The sequence below is a fragment of the Mytilus galloprovincialis genome, chromosome 8 (genome assembly GCF_965363235.1).
Source record: "Mytilus galloprovincialis chromosome 8, xbMytGall1.hap1.1, whole genome shotgun sequence".
In the NCBI taxonomy this organism is placed as follows: domain Eukaryota; kingdom Metazoa; phylum Mollusca; class Bivalvia; order Mytilida; family Mytilidae; genus Mytilus; species Mytilus galloprovincialis.
Window position 1 is genome coordinate 42,984,798 of NC_134845.1, and position 26,851 is coordinate 43,011,648.

The 26,851-nt window shown below is 29.9% G+C and overlaps 1 protein-coding gene across 4 annotated transcripts in view; it reads left to right on the forward strand.

The window, feature by feature from the left end:
- Nucleotides 1–26,156, forward strand: part of LOC143041999 (tripartite motif-containing protein 2-like) — a 42,721-nt gene extending 16,565 nt beyond the window's left edge. For 3 of the 4 annotated variants that reach the window (XM_076214199.1, XM_076214198.1, XM_076214200.1), the window contains exons 2-3: nucleotides 18,087–20,291; nucleotides 23,230–26,156. In XM_076214199.1, the coding sequence (XP_076070314.1) occupies nucleotides 18,117–20,291; nucleotides 23,230–23,382 (2,328 nt within the window). In that variant the 5' untranslated portion in view covers nucleotides 18,087–18,116 and the 3' untranslated portion in view covers nucleotides 23,383–26,156. Of the gene's footprint in view, nucleotides 1–6,823; nucleotides 6,997–18,086; nucleotides 20,292–23,229 lie in introns of those variants that run through there. The other variant, XM_076214197.1, reaches the window with a different exon arrangement.
- The last annotated feature ends 695 nt before the right edge of the window (nucleotides 26,157–26,851 follow it).

Genomic DNA, 26,851 nt, shown 5'->3' on the forward strand with positions numbered 1-26,851 from the left:
CAAATCAATACTTTTAAGTCAATACATTATGCAGATATAGATAGATTTATATAAATATTTTGCACTTCTTTCCAATTAATAATCTTATAATCAATATGCATCAATATAAATGAAAAATAAACATGTTTGCTCCATGTTTACATGCTGAATTAATATTTGATATAAAATTATGAGGAAAATTGATGGATTATGATAAATGCACATTTCTAAGATGATTTAAAAGAGATAAATCTTGATTGGCTGCCAATAAAGACCAAATTTAGCTATTTAAAACACTATAATACAATGACCTCAGAGTTAAATAAATGTAAATTATGTTTTTTCATATAAATTACAAGTCTCTTTTAAATTTATGTTTTTGTCCGTATATGAGTCTAATTTCTGCGATATTTGAAAGTGCAGACATAAACATGATGTCTTTTTCGCTCACATGACCAAATCATATGATCTGACAGATAACATATTTGTTTTAAAGTTCTGACGTCATACTCATCTTCAATTTTTTTTTTGATCAGTAGGAAAACCACATAGGAATATGTAATTTTTGTTGCACTGAAACAAGTAATATAAGTACTTAGTACTGCTTTACTATGGTACAATGTGACATTGATAGTAGTCATGTGATTCTTTTGGTTTTGTTTTTTTTTCTTTTAAAATTTATGTTTTTTATTATTAAACATTTACTACAAGGTTACTACAATGTAGTACCATTGCAAACCAAACAATAAATCTTTGTTAGACTTTGAGGTTAGACCTTTTTATTCTCATATAAAAAATGTTTTAGATGATATATGTACAGCATGGAACATATAAATATATGCCCTCTCTAAATATGAATAATTATTACGGAAACATGGGGTTTAAATTTGTGTGTCAATAAGATAAAGAAAAACCAACCTAGCACATATATGGAAATTTAAAAAAATAAAAGAGGTGTGTATATGGTCTCAACATTCTGTGTCATTGGTCTCATGTGAGGAGTTGTCTCATTGTTAATAATACCACATTTTTTTGTGTTTTCTACGCATACACTGTTCCAACCAGATCTATACCATAGATGTATGACAAAGTTTTTGAAATATTGGAAACATTATACATGTATAATCCAATTTTCCTTTTTAAATAAACTAAGAAAACAAATGCAACCATGTTACATGTGTACTTTACTGGTCCACTATAGTCAAAAACGATTTTTTTTAAAACTTTTTTTTAAAAGACCTTGAAACTTTGTCCTTGAACTTATCTCCTCCAGATAAATCAGATGATATCAATCAAATTAACTATTACACCAAAATGCACTCAACTTTTGTATTTACTTTGAACTTGAATATATGGGTACATGTAGACGCTTAAGTGCCCAAAGCCTTGGTCCTCAAACCCAAACATTATAGGTAAAACAAGTGTATATTAGAATAAGGAAATGTTATTTTATTGCCAATGAGACATGTTACTTACTATCCATCAGATACCAAACAAAGTAATGTTAATTCAGAAATTATTGTGTGCATTTATTATTGCCATTTTGATTTTTGCAATATTGAGAAAAATCTTGTTTAATTCAAATATTGCGATTATAACCCTGTTGCATTTTTTGCAATGATAAAAACGTCGAAATAATTTCTGAATTTACAGTAGATGTAAGCAACGATAGGTCACTGTATGCTTATTTATAGAAGTTTTTATAATCTTTAAGGTGGTACCCAACACCTTAACTAAAATTAATTTGGCTCGTTTAATTTCCATAAAATTTTGACAAAGTATTAACTTTGACCCTTTGACAAAAATATGAAAATTTCAAAAAAATTCAACCAACCGTTTTATCAGAAACATTACACTGGTTATATAGCAGTTTGACAAACACTTAGTTTGATCATCGAGAAGCTTAATATTCCCTAAACAACACAACGTAATTAAACGTTTAGCTGATTTTATTTTGTAGTGTTAGGTACCACCTTAAAAAAAGATTACTTCAAGTACTTTTTAGGACAAGTATCCATTGAAAACACATACTGAACAAAGAACAGTCATGATACTTGAACATTTTACAGGGGTTATTGTATTGATAAGACCATATTTGAAATTTATTTTATCTGGATGACTATTTTTGGTTATCTTTTTTGAAAAAAAAAATGTTTTTGCAATTACAACCTTTTTCATGAATAATTTTTTTAGCCTACAAATTTAATCTGAGTATAGCATTCCATCGGGAAATGGAAAAATCTTTTGATTATTGGAAAAGAAAATTCACATAATATGATGCATGCATGTTAAAATCTTGTGTACAGAACAGTTTACAGCTCAATCATGTTTGTATCTCAGTAAGATGTAAATTCCTGTAATTCTGTGATTATCATTGGTTAATGACATATATAATGTCTGTCATGTTTGTTTTTCGTATATATTGATTTGTAATAAATTAGGTATTTGTTTTCCGATTCGAACTATTTCACATTTTCATATCAGGGTCTTTTATGGCTGACTAAATAGTAAGTTTTTGTTTTTGTTAATTTTTGAAGGCTTTACAATTCATTTAATTACTTACATCCGCATCATTAGGTATTTGTCTCATTTGCAAACATACCACATCTGTATATTTTTTGATAATTTCTAGTGTGTCTTAAAGTTCAATAGTGATTTCTGATGATTTCCTATGTTTCTATCATAATTCCTGATTACTGGAATTTGTTAACTGCTTTCACAATTATATTGATACTGTTTTCAAAGATGTGTCAGACACTCTTTTCCTATAACATTAACAGTACTAATTTCATTGTAACAGATTGTTACTGGTTGTTGTTGGATTACACAGCCTGATATAACAATGATATATCTCTATTTCAAGAGTTCGACTCGTAACTAGGAAGAAAAAGAACACAAATTTCCCCCAGAAATATTTGCTGATTCCATAATTTCCATGAACTTGAACCCTTGACCTATTTTAGTCTATATGTACTTTGACACTAGATATCACTACTCAGAGCAGTTGTATAGACAGGTGCCTGTGGTTCGATTCAATAAATTAGCTGGGATTGTCAAAAAATCAATTGAGTTTGAACTTTTAATACAGTCAAAGGATTTATTACCATATACATTAACAGCATTAATTTTTCTAAGCTCTGAAAAATGTACCAATTTTCGCAACATTTTTACTTTACAAATTCTTATGTTCCGTAAACATTTGAGTTCTGTTGTAGCATGATGAAGAAAGTGTTAAATTATGAGAAATGTCTAAAATAAATTTTAAAATCTATTTTTTGACATATAAGAGATCAAAGGATTTTTTTTTTTGTTGTTCTTTTCTATTACTTGAAATATTACTGCAATATTTACATTTACCAAATTGCCTTTTATTGCTCCCTATGTGGTATGGGTTTTACTCATTTGTTGAAGGCTGTACAGTGACCTATAGTTGGTAATTTCTGTGTCATTTGGTCTTATATGTATGGAGAGTTGTCTTATTGTAATCATACCACATCTTATTTTTAGCTCACCTGGCCCAAAGGGCCAAGTGCGCTTTTCCCATCACTTTGCGTCCAGGGTCCGGCGTCCGGTGTCGTTAACTTTTACAAAAATCTTCTCCTCTGAAACTACTGAGCCAAATTAAACCAAACTTGGCCACAATCATCATTGGAGTATCTAGTTTAAAAATGTGTGGCGTGACCCGGCCAACCAACCAAGATGGCCGCCACGGCTAAAAATAGAACATAGGGGTAAAATGCAGTTTTTGGCTTATAACTCAAAAACCAAAGCATTTAAAGTAAATCTGACATGAAGTAAAATTGTTTATCAGGTCAAGATCTATCTGCCCTGAAATTTTCAGATGAATCAGACAACCCGTTGTTGGGTTGCTGCCCCTGAATTGGTAATTTTAAGGAAATTTTGCTGTTTTTTGTTATTATCTTGAATATTATTATAGATAGAGATAAACTGTAAAAAGCAATAAATGTCGGCAAAGTAAGATCTACAAATAAGTCAACATGACCGAAATGGTCAGTTGACCCCTTTAGGAGTTATTGCCCTTTATAGTCAATTTTTAACCATTTTTCGTAAATCTTAGTTATCTTTTACAAAAATCTTCTCCTCTGAAACTACTGGGCCAAGTTCATTATAGATAGAGATAATTGTAAGCAGCAAGAATGTTCAGTAAAGTAAGATGTACAAACACATCACCATCACCAAAACACAATTTTGTCATTAATCCATCTGCGTCCTTTGTTTAATATTCACATAGACTAAGGTGAGCGACACAGGCTCTTTAGAGCCTCTAGTTATATTTCCACTTCATAACTGATATTGGTCTTCCCACAGTATTTGATTTGAGCGCCACTGGTGAGCCTAAAGTACACAAAACCCAAGCCCCTTGCTTATTAAATTATAAGCCCTGAATCTTTGAGATTTTTTTACTGATCCAAAAAAAAACAGGCCTAAACTAATATGATTAATCACAGCAAAGTCCACATAGGAAATACAGTACAAGATAAAGGAGGACTATGTTGTAATTTATTGCGGTGATTTGTGACATGTAATACTAACATCTTATTTGGGAAAGAACACACCCTGCATTAAATGCACCAAGTATGTAAGATGTATGCATGCTAGGTGTGACCTCTAGTGACCTATTTATAATATATGACTCTGCACTTGATCATTTTCTCCAATTGACATGTCTTTCTATTTGAAATGGAAATCATTAATTGCATTAAAACCATGTCGTAAGTAACTATTAAACACAATTTTAAGATTTTGTTTCAAATCTATCTATGTAATTTAGAAATTCTATTCTGCCTATCATGCTTAAAGGTAGTATTTAAAAAAAGTTTAAATAGCAAGACTGGCAGTCATTTCAATTTTCGTTTTTTTTATAAAATTCGTAACTTCCAATGCTTATCACAGCAGAAAGCCATTGCATCACATGCAACAATTTAATGAGGGGCGTAAAGGGGGGTATCTGCTTGGAAGAACGCGAAACAAAATGGCCATTTCACGATGAATGAACGAACAATTAAAAATTTCTTGCACGTTGATGTTTTTACCTATTTCACAATACACAGTGAATAACCAACCTTTTTCACGGCTGCATGTGAAAAAAAAATTGGAAAAACATATTGCAGGAAAAGAACCCTTTACCACCCTCTTTAATGTAAAATAAAGATGTATCTTAGATGTCCTGGACCACAGGTGTTAGTTGTAGGTAAAATTCACACCTGGATTTACCAGAAAAGACACTTTATTTCTCTAATTCTGCACTTCTACTTCTTCAAATATCACTTAATATTTTATCCATTTAAAAAAATTTACATATTTAATTTAATTACAATTAGATAGCTTGTCAGATCTTTTAACTTTTTAATGCATGTACTGTTGTTGACAAGTGTGTAGGACATATAAAAGTTTGGTCTGGTAAATAGTATGTACTTTAGCAACAGGTTCATAGTGACAGAAAACATTTAGCTGCTACTTAAGGGTAAGTAAGTCAGTGTACTGAACCAGAGTAGACACAGGAGGATACAGGTACTTGTTTTGAGGATTTTTGAGTTTTGGGGATATAAATAAGATATGAATGCATCATTTTGGAAAATTGATAATGACGATTCATTAATTTTTGTGGGTCTCGGTTTTCTTTGATTGAGAAACTGACTAACTTGCATTTTCTTGGATATTTTGTGGTTTTACCCATCTCTGCATACAAGTTAAAAGCCTTTGAAAAGTTAGTAATTCGCTGAACATTTGAATTTGTGGTTTACTTGTACTCACAAAACTTAAGAAAATTTGGTATCCAACGAATAATGAGGAATCCACGGTAAGGGATAGATACATTTAGAAATTTTAAAAAATAATGCAATTATCCATTAATTATTTACCAAGTTTAACTATAAATCTATGCACAACGAAGTCATTTAATATCCGCCGTCTTATTTTAAAAAGGACTTGAATTTATGTATATCTTTGACATGTAGGAAAGCTATCTAGCATAAGAAAATCTCTTGATGAGAGTATCTACAATGTAAGATAAGGCATTAATTTGGTTCCTCAAATCAAAACTTACAAAAAACTAAGTCAAGTTAACATAATTTTGACAAGAATTATGGAACGAGAGAATTTAGGTTTCAGGTGTTGACAGTTTTTTGTATGACATATGAAAATAAGAAGATGTGGTATGATTGCCAATGAGACAGTACTCTCCACAAGAGACCAAATGACATAGAAACTTCTATTGTAATGTCAAATTTCCTTAATTAAGGTTATGTTTCTTGCTGTTAAATCAGAAGACTGCAATACCATAACCTGTATTTTGGAAATGTTAATGTGTTTTTGATTAAAAAATATTTGATATTCATTCAGGATGGAAATTTTTTGGCCTCTATAAATGGTTTCATTTTTTGCTTGCATATACCAAGGACGTGTCCTTGAATATACAAAGTATTTTGTATGTTTTTATGTTCAAACAGAATTATTATTAGATTTTTTTTTACTATTTCCATTTGTTTTTCAACAAAACCATAACAATATAGATGTCAATATGTTACATGTTCTTTATTATTTGAGGAAAATTAATCAATACATCTTATTCAGTGATATTCACCATTTCTGACAGAAAAATAGATTAAAAGAGTAATTCAATTATCATAAAAAAAATCTATACAAATCATCATCAAGCCTGATTTATAAAACAATATTTAATATTTTCTTTCGCAGATTAATACAGTTGTTCTATTGAATAAGTTATGATTATTTTATTGACAAAAACCACAGTAAGACATTTACCTGTTAAAGGTACCGTTTACCTATATATACAACAGGTGATTGATAAGTCGTAGTATCGTGTTTAACCACTAGTGGGGATAGACTATAACTATATATGACTTAGGATGTGGTATACAGAATCAGTTTAATTTATTTATTTATGGATAAATAGGATAGCGTAATATATATTGTTAAATGAGAAAAATGGATATTGAAACGTGGAAATCACAAATTTTCGATGAAATTGAACAGGTATAGATTTTTTTAATTAATGTTATAGAATATGCAGAGCGGTGTAGAAAATATTTGTAAAAATACTTTGAGTTAGTAAATTTTAACATTTTTTTTAATACATGTATTGTAATTTATTATTTGGAACTACTATTGGGTTACCTATAATTTTGAATGTCCTATTGAGTCTAAAAATTTGAATTCAATTTGTTGATTTGAATGCTAAGATGTTATTTAGCAATTTACATCATTCCAGAAAAATTTCACTCTAATATGGCATTGAAAAAGAAGTTGATTTATTGTTGCTTTTTTAATGTCCAGTGGCAACTATTTCAAGCCAAAATCGGGCTCTCGTATTGTTAAAGATAATGTTGAAACATTTATTGTGGCAAAATTACAACAGGGTATCATTTAAGTCAGGGTATGATTTCCTCCTCTTTTTTTTTTTAATTTAGTTGATATTTCTTTGACCTATAAGCAGTACTTAAGTCATTGTATTTAAAAAAAATATTGTTTTTAATTCATTTTTAATGAAAAATACTGGTCACTTGTTTTGTATCTCTATTTATAGCGATTTTTTTAATTTTCATTTGCTCATCCTTTTATGATAGCACAATTTTGTACACAAGAAAATTTTAGATCTGTCTAATTTACTACAATCTTAATTTGTTCAAAGCTTATAATTTGTTTGATTGTCATATAATTTATCTAAGAATTTTTTTCTGATAATTCTTTCTTTGAAGAACATGAACGGTTTATTTTTGTGGTAAGTTTTTGTATACATAGTAATATATGTATTTGTTTGCTAGATAAATTTTAATTGAGATTATGATGATTGATAAGTACAAATGTACATATAGTTTTACATGTAGATTATGTAATCCATAGATAATACCATTAATGGCTATAGCTATCTTATTCTTTTTAAGTCGTTTTTGGAATGGCTATACAAAGTTTTAAATTTTTTTTTTACAATATGTGATTTTTTTTCAGACAAGTAACAGAACAAATACAAAATGTCTTTAGATCCTACAACATAGATTTTGCTTAGGCTGTATATTTCTTTCTTAATGTCTTATTAATGTATTGAACCACTGATCTGAACATTTAAAGTGCATGAATAGTTCAAGCAACATATGTTGAAAAAACTGCTAAAACAGTCATCACAAGAATGATTAGATGAAATAAATAGGGCAAACATGTACTGTTGGGTTGCTGTCTATATGATGTTTACCCTACATTTCCTTTTATTTATACTTGTTGAAAATTAAACTTTTCAAGGTATTTCAATTTTCATAAAAATTAACATCTACTCCTGTTTTTATTCACCAATGGAATGATAAAGTAATTCAAGAACAATTAAATTTTATTTTATGTTCAAATTACGGTAAAGTTTATGATTTCTTTATTTGTATTAAACTATCAGAGCGTATACCTTTAATCATGAACAGAGGTAAAATCTACCAGTATGGACATTACGGTCAACAATTGACACGAGAGTCTCCTAATTAGGTATGCTAAGGACATGGTCAAAGATAGAAATCTAGTTTATTGGTCAGTGGACAAGATATATCAGTTATGTACTAATTGATCTTACTTGTTTGGGCAAACACGGAAGACTGGTTTGGAGATCTGAAATAGGTCATTATTTTATATTACAATTATCTTCATCCAATGTAAAGTGTCATTGAACCCATCCGCAACAATAGTAACTGACTCAGAAGTTCAGAAGTAGTTTAGAAACTGTATAATAAACTCATTTTATGTGGACTAACAGAAATTTATTTATATATTAAATTACTGTGAATGACTGAATACATAAAGTAATATTTTTCTTAACTGTTAATTTATTTTTGTTATTTATTTAATGATTACACTACTGTTGTGAGCCTAAGGGTGCCAGAAAGAACTGGTAATGATATTTGGTATCAGCTTACTAGAAATGTAACATTTGTAAGTCAGAGTAGTCTAGATTTAATTACAACATTAACTGATTTGAATTAACCTATAAACCCACTGCCTTAAACATTAGATTTTTGTTTGGTTTCAAAATAATTTAAATGCAGATTTTTATATAAAAAAAAATCTATCTGGGATACTGTTTGAAGTCTGAAATAGACCTTATCTATGTTTTACTAAAAAAAAATAAAAAATTATGGCTAGCTTTATCTTATATTTGAATATTATGACATAATGTGTTAAAACAATAACAGTCTTTTGTATCTGTCATTATATATTATTATGGACCTGAGGTAACAGTATTGACCTCATCCTATGACCTCATTGAATATTGATAAATTGGGTCCATGAACACTGATAAGAAGAACTCTGTTTCATTGACTATGACCTCATCTCTTGTTTTTCATATTGTTGTATGTTGATGATGCACTTAAGGAGGATATTTTTTTTGAAATATGCAGTTGGTTCATGTTAAGTCATATGAAAAAAAATCAATTAATGTACTTATTTTACTACTTGAAACATATTTAAAAAAAGATTGAGCCATGAAAAGTACATTTTTGTATGGTACTACAAAATTGTGTTATTTATTTATCTTGGGTTACACAGTGATGACATTTTCATTAGAGGTTACATGTTTATAAGACAACAATTAGGTTGTTTATTATGCAAATATAATACATCAAAGTAAAAGTTATTTTAGGAAACTATTACATTATTGTAAGGAGACAGCGCCATGAAATAGTCCTTTCTTTGCTAAACGGCAGTAGAATGCTTTCAGTTTTATTTTAATTAATAAAATAAAAAATGTTTGCCAGACAGCTAGGTGCATATTTTTTTTATATGTTGAACAAAAGCTTTACTTTTTTATTAAATAAAATAACAATTTTTTTGTTCGGAATTATAATTTGTTTAGAAATTATTTACTGCATTTGATTTTTCCATTATTTTTTGTAATTCATGTATTTGTAAATAAAAGTCACAACATGTTTTATCGAAACACAATCATTAGCCCTAGGCCAAGTACTGTCAAAATTTTAATTGAATTTACAAGCTACCCTAAAGATAACAGTATTGCATTACCTTAATTGAAAGTAATTTTATCACCTTCATTTGAAAACTTTGACGTTTTTAAAGGGTGTGTTAAATTAAAGCATTGAATGAAAATCGTGTATCGTATCTATCAACTTCTTATATCCGGAGTCGGAACCACGAAAATCACATTATATTTTTTAATTTGATGAATTAAATGTTTCCACCTGTACAGGTTGTCATGAATTTATCTTGTACCTCAGGCATAGGAAAAGATCCAATATTTGCATACACCCAAACAATCTCGATATTAACCTTCATATTCGTCAAAATGTAAGCGTAAACAGGGTTGATAGGTGCATAAATATGTTTTGTTGATGGAAGTAAGAGTTGATGAATATCAATATAATAGTTTAACCACAATTTTAGATTTGATGGATTATAAATTGTCCTATAGGAAGTTCTTTAACAACTCATTTATCTTAAAAGTGCAGAACTTTGCCATAAGATATCATGTTGATGTTGTCTTTTCATGATATGTTAGCATTGTAAATGGCATTATGTTTTCTGGTCTGTAAGTTTGTCCGTCTCAGATGCAGATCTAGGATTTTGTTAAAGGGGACTTCCTGGAACACCAAAGTTTAGAGTGCTACTTGTAAAAAGTCTCAGTTTAGAATGAAGCAAACTAGTTATTTGATATTTATGCCAAATTAAAATTTGGACCCAAATTGCAACAGTTCATTGTACATTTAAATATGATATTTCAAACAGAGTATAGTGTCTTGTTTAAAATTGAAGTTGTTATAGTTACTTTCAACTTCCTATTGCCCTATTTCTATAGACAAGAACTTTCGAACTGCATAGTCTTGGGACAAATGGTTAAAAAATATATAGAACTTCCACTCACAAAATTTGCAAAATTCCTTCAAACAATCATGTATCATTAGCATGCTCCTTTCTTTCATCACTTAAAAAGAGGGACATTTTAAAGCTGAAACGGCCCCTTGTAGTGTAAAGCCTATGAAACTCCCTCAGCCCTTATTTCAAATTTGTAGGTCAGATTTTAAATTTATGTTGATAAGGAATTAACCAGTGGTTATATTCTTGGTTAAATGACTAGGGAAATGTAGTATTATCTAACACGAAATCCACAAAGTTTTGAAATTAGGAAGCCACTTTTGCAACCTTGTGAAGTGTAAAAAAAAACTACAGGTTAATATATATATATAAAGACTGTTTTGAAAAAGCTATTAAACGAACATGCAATACAAATTTTAAGCAATTTGATCAGACATGTCTGACTACTTTAGGTGACATCCTTATTATGTAGTATATGACATAGTAATTATAAATTCAATAGATATGAAAGACAATATTGTACAAACATCAAACTTCAAAGGCTTTATTTGTACAAATTTGTTCTTTGAAATGATGTGCAAATAACAGTTAATGTTTTAACATATGCATTACATGGGGGTGGTTTATCATGCAAAGTCTAAAGGTCTTGGAAACTTATTACTTTGCTGAACAACTAAAAGTTAGATTTATAGGAGGAAGTAATACCTTTTATGCACGTGTTTGTTGGTAGGGAATTTTATTGTGTGTTATGTAGGTCTGTGGACAGTTTTCCCAATAACTTTTATGATCAATCTTCATGAAATTATTACTTAAACAAGGATTGATTGTGAAGTAAAGGCCCTTTCCATATTACATATGTCTTAAGTCTCATTCAGAGTTCACAAAATCTTTTTTTCCCTGGTGGTCCTTGGAAGAAAATCAGCTGGTCCTCACTATTATTCTTTTGCAAAATACTAAAATTGCGTCTGTCTTTTGCAAAATTTTGGTGGTCATATCCTTTGGACTACAACTTTTAGCGATGTCTGCTTATTTTGGAGTAATGTGGCTTTAATAGATCTGTTTAAGAACCAGATTGTGGCCTTTTTGATAGTTTATGATAAAGTTGAAAGTCAAGGCCATATATTTTGTTAAAAGTGAACCCTGTCCTTTTAGGACGTTAATTTGTATGATGAAATGAGTGCAATGTCTATGAATGCTTGCTGTGGTCTAACTACTATGGGACCAACGGGAAGGTCTTTACGCTGAGACAATGAAATGATAACAAAGAAATCCAATACAATTTGGTCAGATATTGTTTTGGCAAGGCTAACAAAAATAAGCTATCAGTTTATTCAAATAATTTTAATATTAATATAAACCAAAATAGTTATCTATGAAATAAAATTATGAAAAGAATTGTGATGCAAGCATTATTTTTAACATTTTATAAATTTAAAACTTTCAGTATCACGCCTTTGTATTATTGATGTGTGTTCTTTGGTTTTGAAATGGATAAAATTTCTGTAAAATTTTCACATGATTATTGATTGTTATTGCAAATATATTTATGAATGAAAATGACAGTTTTTATAGTAAAATTTGATAGATTAATTTGACATTTATTTATTATTGGTGGTCTATTAGCATAATCAATTTCTTAGGTATTCCATGTGATTTGAAATTTATATATCCTGATTGAACTAAACAGGATTGAAAATTGATCGATGGGATAAAAATTGAGAAATTGTGCCTGTTACAAGGTGTCTTTTATTAATCTCTCTAAAATTTATGGCAGAATTAGTAAGATTTATGGACTAGAAAAATAGTGATAATGCTTATTAATTACAAAATTATATAATTATGTTAGGATAATAACTGAACTATATTTCAGATACATTAATTTCTGCAGAAATTGAATTTTTCAGTGATATATTTTTTTGTTCAAATGTTTTACTGACTTACTTATGCATCATATTACACATCTAAGTGATGAATTTCAGCAATATATAATTAAAGCTTTCTTGTGTTGCTCAAATTACCATTCATTGTAGAAAAGAAGAAATTTCAACGTTTTATTTTATGTTTAAGAGAATTTTTAAAGAGGACTTCTAAACAAGAAAACACTACAATTTCACTATTTTTTTGTCTTATTATTGTGCTAATTATTATAAGAAAAAGAAATCTTTTTATAGTGCCTTCCTTTTCATGTTATACATGTTTTAAGAGTGCTTACAGCAAACAGTTTGTGGTTTCAAAGCCAAATTTAGACCTCTTGATACATGGGGAACAACCCAACTTTTATATTAAAGCTAACTTAGTAATGAAAGTCAGACTGTTAAAGTTATTTTGACCTGCTGTATACAATATATAGATTTTATACAAAAAATCTTCTATAAAAGAGGCCCTTTTATTTTGTGATGTAGGATTTGTATTGTTAAAGCCATGAAGTGTTTCCTTTCAAAAAGCCATTTAAACGACTAAATAAATAAGATAAGTATTAAATAAATTATTAACAGCAATGTCGATTTTAATTTATCTATTTTGTTTAGATTTGACAATATCGAATATGACCTGTACAAATATTAGTCCAGTGATTTGGGTCCTTTTATGAGATTAATTTTATTTACTTAAAAACGAAACAACTACTAAGTTTTGAATGGGTGAAAAGTTCATTAACATTTCTCGATTGTCAGAATGTCAGTATTATAAAATCATATATAATAAGCTTTAAAGTAATTAAAATGTATAAAATTGTACTATTGTGGTTTACAGAAAGGAATCTATTCTTTCCGAAGTGATCTATTAATGTCAACATTTATTACTTAATGGGTAACTGACCTGTTTATCAAAAATAAGAAAAGAAAAATGATAATATTCAACTTATTTTTGCACTTTGAATAGACAAAATATTTATTTGATACAGATAATATCTCCAGGCTATTATGACATTGAAGTAATTAGAGCTATAATTTATATGAGCAAAGAATATTTTATTAATTTTCTTTGACAGTTTTGACAGTGCCACTTTCTATGACAACATAAAATACCTAAAATTCAAAGTGTCCATTGAAAACTTTTATTCTGCCCAATAGGCAAGAAATAACTATTGCAATACACTAGAAGTCATTATCTGTTGACTCCTGACTGAATACTTTATATTTTCAAAATGTTTTTTTCCTTTGAGTCAAATTTGTTATATTATTTGAATCATTTGAAATGACTCAAATCATTTAAAATTGTCAAGTTTCAAAAGTATAACTTGAATGATGCCACCTGATTTTTAATACTGTCGTAGTCATCATAACAATTGAAAGAGACCAAAAGGATACACAGATAAAAGAACCCATCAGACATATATCTATCTGAGGCGTTTTCAACAGATGTTGGGACTTTATTCTTTTGGTGGGCAACTTGAAATTCAATATTTCATTACATAATATTTTCACCAATAGTATGTATTAATTTTATTAAAATCACCAAAAACCAGTTAATATTTTGTATCGTAGCTGTAAGAGTATCAATGGTTTTTAATCAGGCATGCTTAAAATTCGTGTTAGACAAGATATCACCTGACAATACAAGTAGATTACCTTTCTTCACATCTCCAGGTGTTATCTTATATCACAAGTACATTAACAATTAAAGGGATTTTTATGAGGCTACGCTAAGTCCGTTGCATGTTTTATCGATGAAAAACGATCAGTATTACTGCTTCCAGAACTATAGTCTATTGGATTTAAATGTTTGGTTTTTACATAAACCTAAATGACTTTAATTTTGCATTTAGAGGAGATGTTAGGTATAAAATTGAAAATGAAATTGGGAATGTGTCAAAGAGATTGAAACCTGACAAAAGAGTAGAAAGCAACCAAAGGCCTGACTAATGGATCTTCAACACTGCATGAAAATGTAGCTTCTGGAGGCACTCTTCAGCGGGCCTCTGGACTTAATTTTAGGACTTTCAGGAAGATTGGTTTGTACTAATAGGATTATCCTCTTGAAATAAAGATTATTTATTAATTAATTTAAACAAAAATGTTTATTAGTTCAGTACAAAGGGACGTCACACAAAACTTCAAAATATATAAATGAACTTAGAATTAAAAAAAAAAAAATTCAACACTTACGAAGGCCAGAGCCTCCTCAAACTAGGAGCCTAAAATCATAAAATACTAAAACTCTATATAGAATTTCACATACAGTATTTAGCAGTGGACAAATCTCTAAATAATATCTCAAGCTCTAAATTGCTTTGAGCTTTAAAAGTCTTCATGTGAATAATGTAACAAAAGTTATTATGCTTCTAAAAATTGAGCTCTTCCTTCAAATCTTCCAATCAAAGATTTGTGATAGTAGGACTAGAATAAAGTTCAATTTGATCGGAGTAAATTTTCAATTATGATATTACACCATACACTAATTTGAATTAGTATTTTATTGATATGAAATAATCTCTTGGGGCTGTTGGTGTCAAATCACCATTTTTTTGTGGTCATAGTCATATTGGTAAAGTACTATGTTTCAAGTATTGACAATATGTAAAAGTGCAATTTGTAAAATAGACCGTCTAGACCCTTCTATTTACTTATACTGACATAAAGTCTTTTACAACAAAGTAATTTTGGCAAAATGGTAGTGTTTGTGATAGTAATATATATTTACAAGTTGTAAAAAATGGTCTCTTCAGTAAATGTGATCATCAATCGTAACGTGAATATTATTAGATTTATGGCATGTTTGAAAGTACTTTAGCAACCATTTTTTAATAGGTTTTAGTTCCGTGTATTATAAGAATGCCATATTATTAATTCCGACATGCAGTCTTATGATAAGACATGTAAGAAATTAGCATAACAAAAGTGTCAGCCCGTTTTGATGGTATTATACTCTTAACTTTAATTTGTCAAATAAAATGGATCTGTTCTATGATGTTTATACTGCACTTAGAACTGAACAACCAAATTAGATATAGACATCAGAAAAAAATTGAAACAACTAATGGATGATCCGTTGCTAGGATTTTGAAAATTTATAAGTAATTTACAATTTTTATGTATTACTACGTTTTAAGGTGTCACAGCCTTTGAAATTGATGAAAGTTGGTTTAAAGACATTGACAACTTATAATACAAATCAATGTTGGTTTGTGTGGGTCTTCATTTTGGAAGTGAAAGATCTAGATTAAAGTAAAAGATAACAAATAATGTCATATTATTATGGCAGCGTACTTATTATAACTCATACAATGAAAGTTAAGTTTACATATTAAATTAGGTTGAAATTTGTCAATCAACTGCTATTACTGACATAGGGTACCAGTATGCAATGTTATTCTGATATGAAGTTTTCCACTTAAAGAAGGATTAATGGCTTGCAGGAGACCAAGTGCAGGGGACCAATTCCAATTTTAAATAAATAGTCCAGAGTTATTGTCAGTTTTATCAACCTTTCAAAATCTTAAGATTTACAAAAGCACAAATATTTGAAGAATAAAAACCTTCTTGTTCAAAGTAATTTTTACATTATTTGCTCCTTGTAAAATTTAATTGCACAGTTTGAAAATTTTAATTATATACTTAAAAAGTTTGATTAAAAAGATATTTGATAAGGATTGATTATTTTGTTTGACATTTTTGAACTATATAAGGGTTACAATGAATTGTGGTGCATTTTCTCACAGCAGGGTTGTTTTGAATTTCTATTTAGTTATATCGTTTTATCTAAACTCATTGAGATTAATTGAAATATTTTGAGTTTTGAGAATAACAGTTTTCAGTTATTAATTGTTTATGGGATTTGTAACAATACCAATTTTAAAAGAAAAATATTTATATATGCTCTATTTTTTAAGCAGCATATAATTACATTTCGTACAGGTATTATTTGTTACAGTGAGATGATTTAGAAAAATATTCATTCCCCAATTTTAAGCAGGTGCTTTAAGAATTAAGAAAGGAAAACCTTCAATCTAGTTTATGAGGGTGTGTAATATGCATCATATTGCTCTATTAACATGCAATATTTCGGTACTTAAAGTTTTCCTTTCAGAATTCTAAAATTCAATTTTAATTGTTGCTCAAGAAGAAAAGTTTTTAAAAAGTCAAAACAAGTCCCAAGGTCTTGTTTATAGAAACAAAAATGTACTAGTTTACCCAGTCATAAAATTATTATATTTTACAATTGAAAAAAAAGAATTGATCAATTAAATATTTAATGTCTAAAATGACATGATATTTTAATTGGTGTACTCCATTGAACTTGTTGTATTTGTGTATTAGAGAATTAATGGTTGAAATTTATTGTAAATTTGTATTTATTGACACAAAGCGAAGACATTTATGTTATATTTTTAAATTTGTTGTTGATAGATAAAAAAGGGCTGAAAAGATATAATAATTGATACTATGATATTAGTGGGCCATTACACATATAATTAGTCTACGTTTGGGACTGTCAGTGATGGATAACTGTGTAATACATGTCAGATATTGATGATCAAAAATGATGATGAATTGATATTAATAACCGCCTGTAAATTAATTCTAGTAATTAGACTTATTTATATTGATGCACAATAAATATTTCATCACACAGACTTTGGTAAATTCTTAATTATATATGTAAAGTATATGATAAATAGCAGTGTCAGACTGACGAGAGATTTATAGATAGGTATATGTCTCAATATTTTCAAGGTAAAGGAATTATTTATTAAGATATCACATTCCAATGGTAATTTCGTCATCTTTTCTAGTGATGAAAAATGTGGAAATGTTTTTTAAAGGCCCATGCCACTAAGATTGGTTTTCATTCTCTAACTTAAGTTTGCCTCAACCAAAGGTTATAAAACTTATACCCAACGCATATTTTCACAAAACACAGATCTCATACGAAATTGGAAGGTGTCACTTTTACTGTTCTTGAGTTATGCCCCTTTATAAATGGAAAATTTTATAAATCTGTTGTTTCAGTTCTCTAACTTGTGTTTACTTCAACCAAATGTTATAATACACAATGCTTATTACCACAAAACACAGATCAAGTTGGAAATTGGGTGGCGTTACTATTAAAAATTGTGCATTGACTCATGTATATAAACAAGCAGGGGTATCTTTGGTCTTGGCATTCATTACTTATTGTATTGAAGGAAGTAATTAATCTGTAGCCATTCTAAATATAACAAGATGATTTTTACTTTATTCTCAAAATTAATGAATTGTTTGATTATCAGGGCAGTAAAATGAAGTTGTACATTTTCAATGAAATCTTTTGTTTATTTGCAGGTCACCTTCAAAAGAAGGGACATTTTCATCATGGCTGACAACATTCCTGTCATTCGGCAGATAGACAGACAACTGTTGAATTGTGGGATTTGTCTGGAGCGATATAAAAGTCCAAAAGTTTTACCGTGTTTGCACACTTTCTGTGCCACCTGTTTATCAGACTATATTCCATCTGAAAGTCTTTCGGTTACATGTCCAATCTGCAGACAGCAGTCAATTTTACCACTAGAAGGAGTTTGTGCATTACAAACAAACTTTTTCATTACAAATCTAATGGAGGTTGTGGATCAACCTAATATTTGTAGAACCTGCAGTGGACAGCCAGCACGTCCAGTGTCAAAATGTATGGACTGTAATGAATACCTGTGTGATAATTGTACCATGACTCATCAAGCTTTAGAACAAACACAAGAACATAATATTGTCTCGTTACAAGATATATCTGGTTGTAGTGACAGTTTGGAAGAAGAAACATTGGTTTGTCCAAGTCATGATGGGAACCAGTTACATTTTTATTGTTGTGCATGTGAAACAGCTATGTGTGAAGACTGTACTGCTGTTGAACACATGGGGCACAAAATGATCCCATTGGAGGACGCAATACAAGAACATAAAATATTACTTCAAAGTTTAATACTTGGTGCTCGAGAACAAGTACCGTGTTTAGAAAGTTCAATTACTATGGTGTCCGAAGTCGCTGAATCTCTACAAAATAATAGCAAAGCAGCAGAAGATAAAATCAATCAAACTTTCAATGATCTAGTCAATGTTATTAGTGAACGGAAGACTGCACTTATTGCTGAACTGCAAACAATTTATGATCACAAATATCAAATATTGCAAACACAGAAGGATACTTTAGAAAACATTCTGACCAGAATCAATAATTGCTGTGATTTCACTGAGGAGAAACTAAAAGGAGGAAATGAAACTGAAATCCTCTTAATGAAAACCGAAATGTCAGAAAAATTGCAGGAGTTAGGATCAATAAAATTACAATATCAACCAGAAGAAAATACATGTCTAGTCTATGATTCATCAAATTTGTCTAATCTACACAGAAGTATTGAAAAAATTGGCTGTATTCAAAGTAATAGTGCAATAGCTTTCGAAACCACAGCAACAGGTGAAGGTCTAAAACTTTGTTACATAGGACGACCTTCTGTTGTTATGGTTACCACAAAAGATAGGAAAGGGGAACTAGTCAAATTGGGTTATGGAACATTAACGGCAGAAGTTAAAAATGAAACAGAAGAAAAAGTCATTCCAACAGTCCTGGATAATCACAATGGAACTTATGAATTGTCCTATTCATTGTCAAAAGAAGGTACATACAAATTAGAGGTCAAATTGTATGATCAACATGTTAAGGGGTCGCCATTTAAAGTCAAATGTATTCCTGGAGGAGAAGAACTAGATCATTTTGGGGGCTCATCCAAAATTCCAAGGACAGTCAATGTCAAACAGAAAGGAACAAAAAGGCCCTCAAGTTCAAGGTCACATGGGTCAAACAGACGTAGCAATCCAATAGAAGATGACTTGCTAATGAGGGTAGGCACTAAAGGAAGAAACAAGGGAGAATTCACTAATCCACAAGGTGTATGGGCTGTAAATGGAAAAGTGTTAGTTGCCGATAGTAACAATCAAACTGTTTCAGTGTTCAATACAGCTGGTGAATGCAAATTGCGATTCGGTGCACCAGGCAGAATAGCAGGAAAATTACAGAGGCCAACTGGAGTGTCTACAACTGTCAATGGGAACTATTTAGTCGCAGATTATGATAATAAATGGATCAGTGTGTTCTCCCCAGATGGAAAGTACATTAACAAAATCGGCACCGGAAAACTTTTGGGACCAAAAGGTGTCGCTGTTGACAAAAATGGTCACATTATTGTAGTAGACAACAAAGGAAGTTGTGTTTTCATTTTTCAATCAAATGGAAAACTTTTGTCAAAATTTGGTTCTCGTGGTAACCGTGATTGGCAATTTGCTGGCCCTCATTTCGTAGCAATTAATTCAAACAATGATATTATTGTCTCAGATTTTCACAATCACTGTGTTAAAGTATTTAATAGTGAAGGGAATTTCCTATTTAGTTTCGGATCAAATGGTGAAGGAAATGGACAGTTTAATGCTCCGACTGGAGTTGCTGTGGACCAACTAGGAAATATCCTTGTAGCAGATTGGGGGAATTCAAGAATACAGGTAAATTAGTTTATTTTGAAATTTGGAGATTCAATATGATTGCCAATGAGACCACCATCCACCAGGGTTCAAATGATTTGGATGTAAGCAGTTCTGCCAACCTTTCCTAAAGCAAATGCATGATATTTGTCCAAAATTGTAAAGATCAAAGAGAAAAAAATAATTAAAGGAAAATGCTGCCAAATAAGTATGAAAATGAGACTTGGCAGCCCTGTGTTAGCAAGTTATATAGGTCACTATATGGTCTGCAATAATGAAAAACCCATACTGCATAGCAAGATATAAAATGCCTGAAATTACAAACAGTTCTAAAAAAGATCAAATTATGTACCTTATAATTGATGAAAACTTTTTGAATTAGTGTTCTTTAAAGATAGGTTTCATCTTAAATATACATAAACCTAAGCATGTGAACATGAGAAAATGTAACCTATTTAGGCTTTCTGTTTTGTACTTTTCCCATTTTAACAGATTATAATTCAATAAATATATCCTTGATTAGATTGTGATATACCATTTCCTGTTTGTTATTGCCTTGTGACATTGTCAAATGAAATCAGGCAGAAACATGGTCGTGTCAAACTTTCATTGGCAAAAAAATTCCTATATCCTGAATGGAGATCTAACTTTAACTAATGCTAACCATAAAAATAAACAAAATGTATGATTGCCAATGAGACAACTATCCACAAGAGACCAACTGACACAGAAATTAACAACTTTAGATCACTATATGGCTTTCAACAATGTCAGAGTAAAACCCATACTGCATGGTCAGCTCTAAAAGGCCTTAAAATGACAATGAATTGGCTATTTGCCAATTCCCGTCAATTGACCCTGTTATTAGAGATCCCTTTTTAGTTGTCTCCCTTATGAGGGACATTAATTTTTATTTACAATGGGGAGCTAGCAGAAAGAGCAAATTTACCTGTGCGTAATGTGAGTAATCTTTAAGGTTTTCAAATCTTTTAATTGCATTAATTTGTTGTTAAGGTAAATACTTTTGACATCAGAAATTGTTTTTCGAGAAAAAATAGTTGAACCGCTGACACACCACTTTCAATTTGCTATGCTTTGCATTAACAAAAGCCAATTTTGTCCGGTATGGAACCAGTCTACGAGTTACAAAGGGAAGTAATTCGTTTAAAAAGTGTATAATATCAGAATCAAATCGGTAATTGGCAAATGGACTATTGGAGGGAGAAACAAATGATATTAAAGTAGCAGTAAAATTCTGGTATCAGAAGAATTTCTTACCAAGGAAAAATTTCTGATGCCTCCCTATACCCGAAATTGCCTAACAAATTTTAACATCACATTTAGTTTTCATTTCTTATACAAAATGTAGTTTGCCTATACCATGCAATGTAAATTTACTTAACAAATTATTTTGAACATGTAGAATAATTCTTTGTCAATGCACCAAAAACACAGTCATAGCACATTCAAAGATTTGGAAGGTTTGTGTATTACAGAAGCAAAATCTTTTTTCTCTGCTAAGGCTGTTCTATGTCAGTTGGTCTCTTGTGGATAGTTGTCTCATTGGCAATCATACATTTTGTTTATTTTTATGGTTAGCATTAGTTAAAGTTAGATCTCCATTCAGGATATAGGAATTTTAAAATTGACAAAAAAATTCTCATAAGCAGATCTACATATATACATATGATATACATGAAAAATATTGTGATTTTCATTTATTTAAACACCACATTTTTTGATTTGTTTTTGTAAAACCACCTTGAAGGTATTGGTCTTATTTAGCCTTGAAAAATGTTTAATATCAGTGTTGTTGTAATTTAAGATGACAGTTCTTCGAATTGTTCATGCTATATCTCCTGTAAATGCATTAAAGACTGAATTAATTTGACAACATTATACACTTTGACATTGAGATTCCATAAGACATTAGAAGACGAGGAAACTACATGTACATGACTGTCGAAGGTTCAAGGATCATTCACACAAACAGGATTAAAACTATCATTTATTTTGAAACATTTTATATTGACCTTGTTAGATCGGCATTGAACAGTTTATCTTATCAACAATTTCAAAGAAATATTGACCTGTAAATTTTTATTGACCAAAGGGTCATTTACACCTGTCTTTAGGTAAAGCTATTCAAACTAATATCATTTGGTAAAAATTGACATTTATAGCATGTATAGTCTTGTACAACATTGTATGTAAAACAGAAGTTAAACTTTTTAAAATATCTATAAAGATGTGGTATGATTGCCAATGAGATCAAATGACACAGAAATGAACATTTATATATAGCTATAGGTCATCGACTCACCGTACAGCCTTAGCAGAAAAAGAAGATTTTGCTTCTGTAATACACAAACCTTCCAAATCTTTGAATGTACTATGACTGCGTTTTTGGTTCATTGACAAAAAAAATGTATCATATATAAATATACACTATGTATACTAAAAATGGTATTACCTTCAATGAGCATGAGAGACAAATTCAAAAGTGATATATATATATCATGTATATGAAAATGATTAAATAAACAAAATCAAGATTGATGAAATTGTAATAATAGTTAACTTTCAGAGCTATTTATGTTTGAAGAAGTGGTACGATCTTCTGCATTAAATTGAACACTTTGGTATTTGTTAGGGCTGACTGCATTCTCTGTTACTTTTTACTTTGCCGATCATGATTTACTTCTGTGCCTTACACAAATCTAGCAATCCTTGGTGACATGTCAGTTTTCTAGTTCACATTAAAAATAAATCTTTTGTTCAATACAAACACAAAAATATTAGTATACAAACAGATGTCTCACTTCATCATAAATATTATTGATTTCATGTACAAAATGTCTTCATAAGATGTTACCAAGAATTCTAAGAATTTATCAACAACATATATTTTAATTTTGTGTTAAAATCCTATAATACATATTTGATCTTTTATTTACAGGTTTTTGATAGCAATGGTTCATTCCTGACTTTCGTCAATACATCAGCGGATCCTTTGTATGGCCCCCAGGGACTGACAGTAACACCAGAAGGGCTTGTTGTGGTTGGTGACTCTGGTAACCATTGTTACAAGGTGTACAAATATCTTCAGTAGTTCTTTTAACACAGACATGTGACAAACTACAAGTAAACCACCTTTCCAGAATCAAAAGGACTATGGGTTATTTCGTTGTACGTACACCAAATGAAAAGGAAAACATGTCATTGGTTGAATTTTTAATTATTTCGAACATTTTTAACCAATCACAATGTTCCAGTGTAAGCTTTTGAAAATATTACCCATAGAATTAAATTCTAAAAAGGTGATCTCTGAAATCAGTGTAATAAGTTTTTCGACATTTGAATCCTTATCAGCTGAAATCTCACTGGAAAGACAGGCGATCTTTCTTTTACAGATATTTTTGTTAAGTGAATGTATTAGAGTTAACAAAAATCGTTTGAACTAAGACACTTTAGGCATTGTACTAAGAATTGGCTGCAATCATTCTATGCTGAAAAGCATAGAATGATTTGTTGGTCTTTCTCGCTACATTGAAGACCCATTGGTGGCCTTTGGCTGTTGTCTGCTCTATGGTCGGGTAGTTGTCGCTTTGACACATTCCCCATTTCCTTTCTCAATTTTAGATATTTCAAACAGACTAATTTAAAGTTTATTTTTGAAAAAATAAAGTAAAAGAATAATCATTTCAAAAAATGAAAGTGTAAGCACATACTATATGTATTGTGTCAGTACCTTTTTAAACAAGGGTTTTGCTAGTCACCATTTGTTGGTAAAATTGTCATTACAAATGTACTTTGTATAATTTTGTCAGCTTGCCTTAATAACCATGATTTGACAGTATTTTACCTGAAAAATTGTAACATAAATATATTGGACTCCTTTAGTAAAATTGAAACAGATCTATTTATATAGTAGTTGTGGCCAAAACTGAACCTTCTTTTATAAGAATTTTGCTAAAGATAACATGGTATTGTACATTTTTTTAGGGTCAGATTGTTCCTCACATACATTTTGTTAGATCATTTCTTTATGTCTTGATGTCAAAATGCAACCAACTTTAGAATTTACAAACATGTAACAAATAGTGTTATAAACAATTGTAACTCTTTTTCACATTCAAAGGGAAGTAATCGTTATCCTTTTTAGAGAAAAGTATAGTATCCTTTGGAGCTGTTCCTTATCTTTGCAGTTATACACAGTTTTCATTCATGTAAATGACAACTATTTTTGACACTTTTTGAACTTTAGTTACAAAAATAACACATCAGAGTTTGACCAATGTTCCAGTTGGAGGATATTTTAGAATACATTTATTGGTGTTTCACATTTCGTATGTCATGTAAATAAGCAAATGTAAGTCAATGTATATATGCTTATTTGTGTTTTTCTTTTTTAAAAAGATGACCATGTAATCAAATACATTTTATACATGTTGATGTTGTAATGATTTGAAAAAAGTCTCCCTTTTACCTTTAAAAATGTATCTATATAAAGGTAACTAACTGTTTGTGAATGATTGCTTTTACACTTTGTGCCTTTGATATTAGTGCTTAAAGATCTTCCAATTTTTTTTTAATGTTTGGTTTATATTTTGTTTTGTAATTTGTTTTTTACTCTAAAGTAGGTAACAGAGAAATGAAGGTACCTGATATTCTGTCTTGATTGTGTCTGTTTATAAAAAAAAATTAATTGATCTGCTGCTCTATTACAAATTATGTTTTAGGTATGTAGTTTTTTTTAAATGAAATACTCTTTCACCAATGTTTATAACAGCAAAATGTTTAATCCCTGTATGAAGAAATGAACTAAAAGCTGTTGGAAAAAAAGGATCCCAACCTAAAAATTGTCGAATAACACAAAAAGGAGGAAAATATACCCAGAAGTAGAGGAAGTTAATATTTTCAAAAGAAAAGATGAAAATTCATAGATTATTACATGTAATTGAAAGTTTTGTTTGCCATCGTTCATTTCTACAATGTTTATATTTAGATTAAGAGTTAAACTAATGCTTTGTTAAATATATTTCTAGTAATAATGGTGTAAATTATATAGATCCTTTTAGCAATTATGATGTGTATGAAAAGGCTTGTTTATTAGAGCAGAAGAACTTTTGATTTGTTTGCCAGATGCAGTGCATATGTACTTTCTCAGGCTGTTATATGTAAAAGCATACAGGTTAGTCATACTTTTGTTTTAATTGCAACCATCATGAATGACAACTTTTTCCCTCTAATTAATATCTTCTTGAAATGCACATATATCAGTCACAAAAAGCATCAACTCTATCAAACACATGCAACAAGATATTTCATTGTGTGGTGTAATTATTTAATATGACAAGGTAGTTTTATTGTTTTCTGTGACTAAATATGAATAATACAGCTTGCATCTTTAAAACAATCATATTGCTCGCTGCATCAATCATGTTAATATATAATGTCATCTCTCTAATGTGTGCTTTGTTCTTTGTAGAGCAATGAACGAGAGAGTATTTTTAATAAGTATACCAGTGATTTAACAGTATTCCATAAATGTACAACTTAACTTATACTACATGTTGTTTTGATCTTCCTGCTTTAATTGATGAGGGCTCCAATCAATTTTTGGACACAATATATATTAGCCAATGCAAAACATTATATCCATTCCAAATAATCCCATGTTTGTGATTTATGTAAATTATTTACTGCAGAACTAAGGTTGTTTGCATAAACTTATAAAACATACATTCCTCCATTGTTTTTTTTTAAATTAATTTATGTTGTATGTTGCTAATTTATTGAAGAATATGTTTATTTATAATTTTTATTATTATGTTTTCAATTTGTGTTGCATTGTTATAAATAATAAATGTGATCCAGCTTTTATTCGAGTTACTTAAGTTATTAGTCTCTTATTTTGAATGAGTATAAGAAGATTGGAGGTAAACATTTATGAGATACCACAGAACAGCTTAAAAAGTTACAGGAAAGATATCAAGATATGAACCAGTTATTTGTTGTGGCAGTTTGTTTTAGATTTATGAGTTTTACTGTCCCTTTGGTGTCTTTCGTCCCTCTTCCATAAGTATTAACACAGAAACCAGAAAAAAGTTAAATTTTGTAGGAATGACTTTGCGACTTATGTATTTATCCACATAAAAGGCTCTAACCATTGTGATTTTCAAATACACTAAAAACCTTGTATTGTGGTTGTTAAGGTGGTACCCAACACTTTCACTAAAATAAATTTGGCTCGTGTAATTTTCATAAAACTTTGACAAATTATTTGCTTTGACCCTTTTACATAAATATCAAAAAATCAAAAAATTTGAACCAAGTGTTTTATCAGAAAAATTACACTGGTTATATAGCAGTTTGACAAACACTATTTTTTAGTCCGTTTCTGTGTGTGTTACATTTTAATGGTATGTCATTGTTCTCCTCTTATATTTAATGCGTTTCCCTCAGTTTTGGTTTGTTACCTCGATTTTGTTTTTTGTCCATAGATTTATGAGTTTTGAACAGCGGTATACTACTGTTGCCTGTATTTGATCATTGTGAAGCTTTATATTGCCTTCACA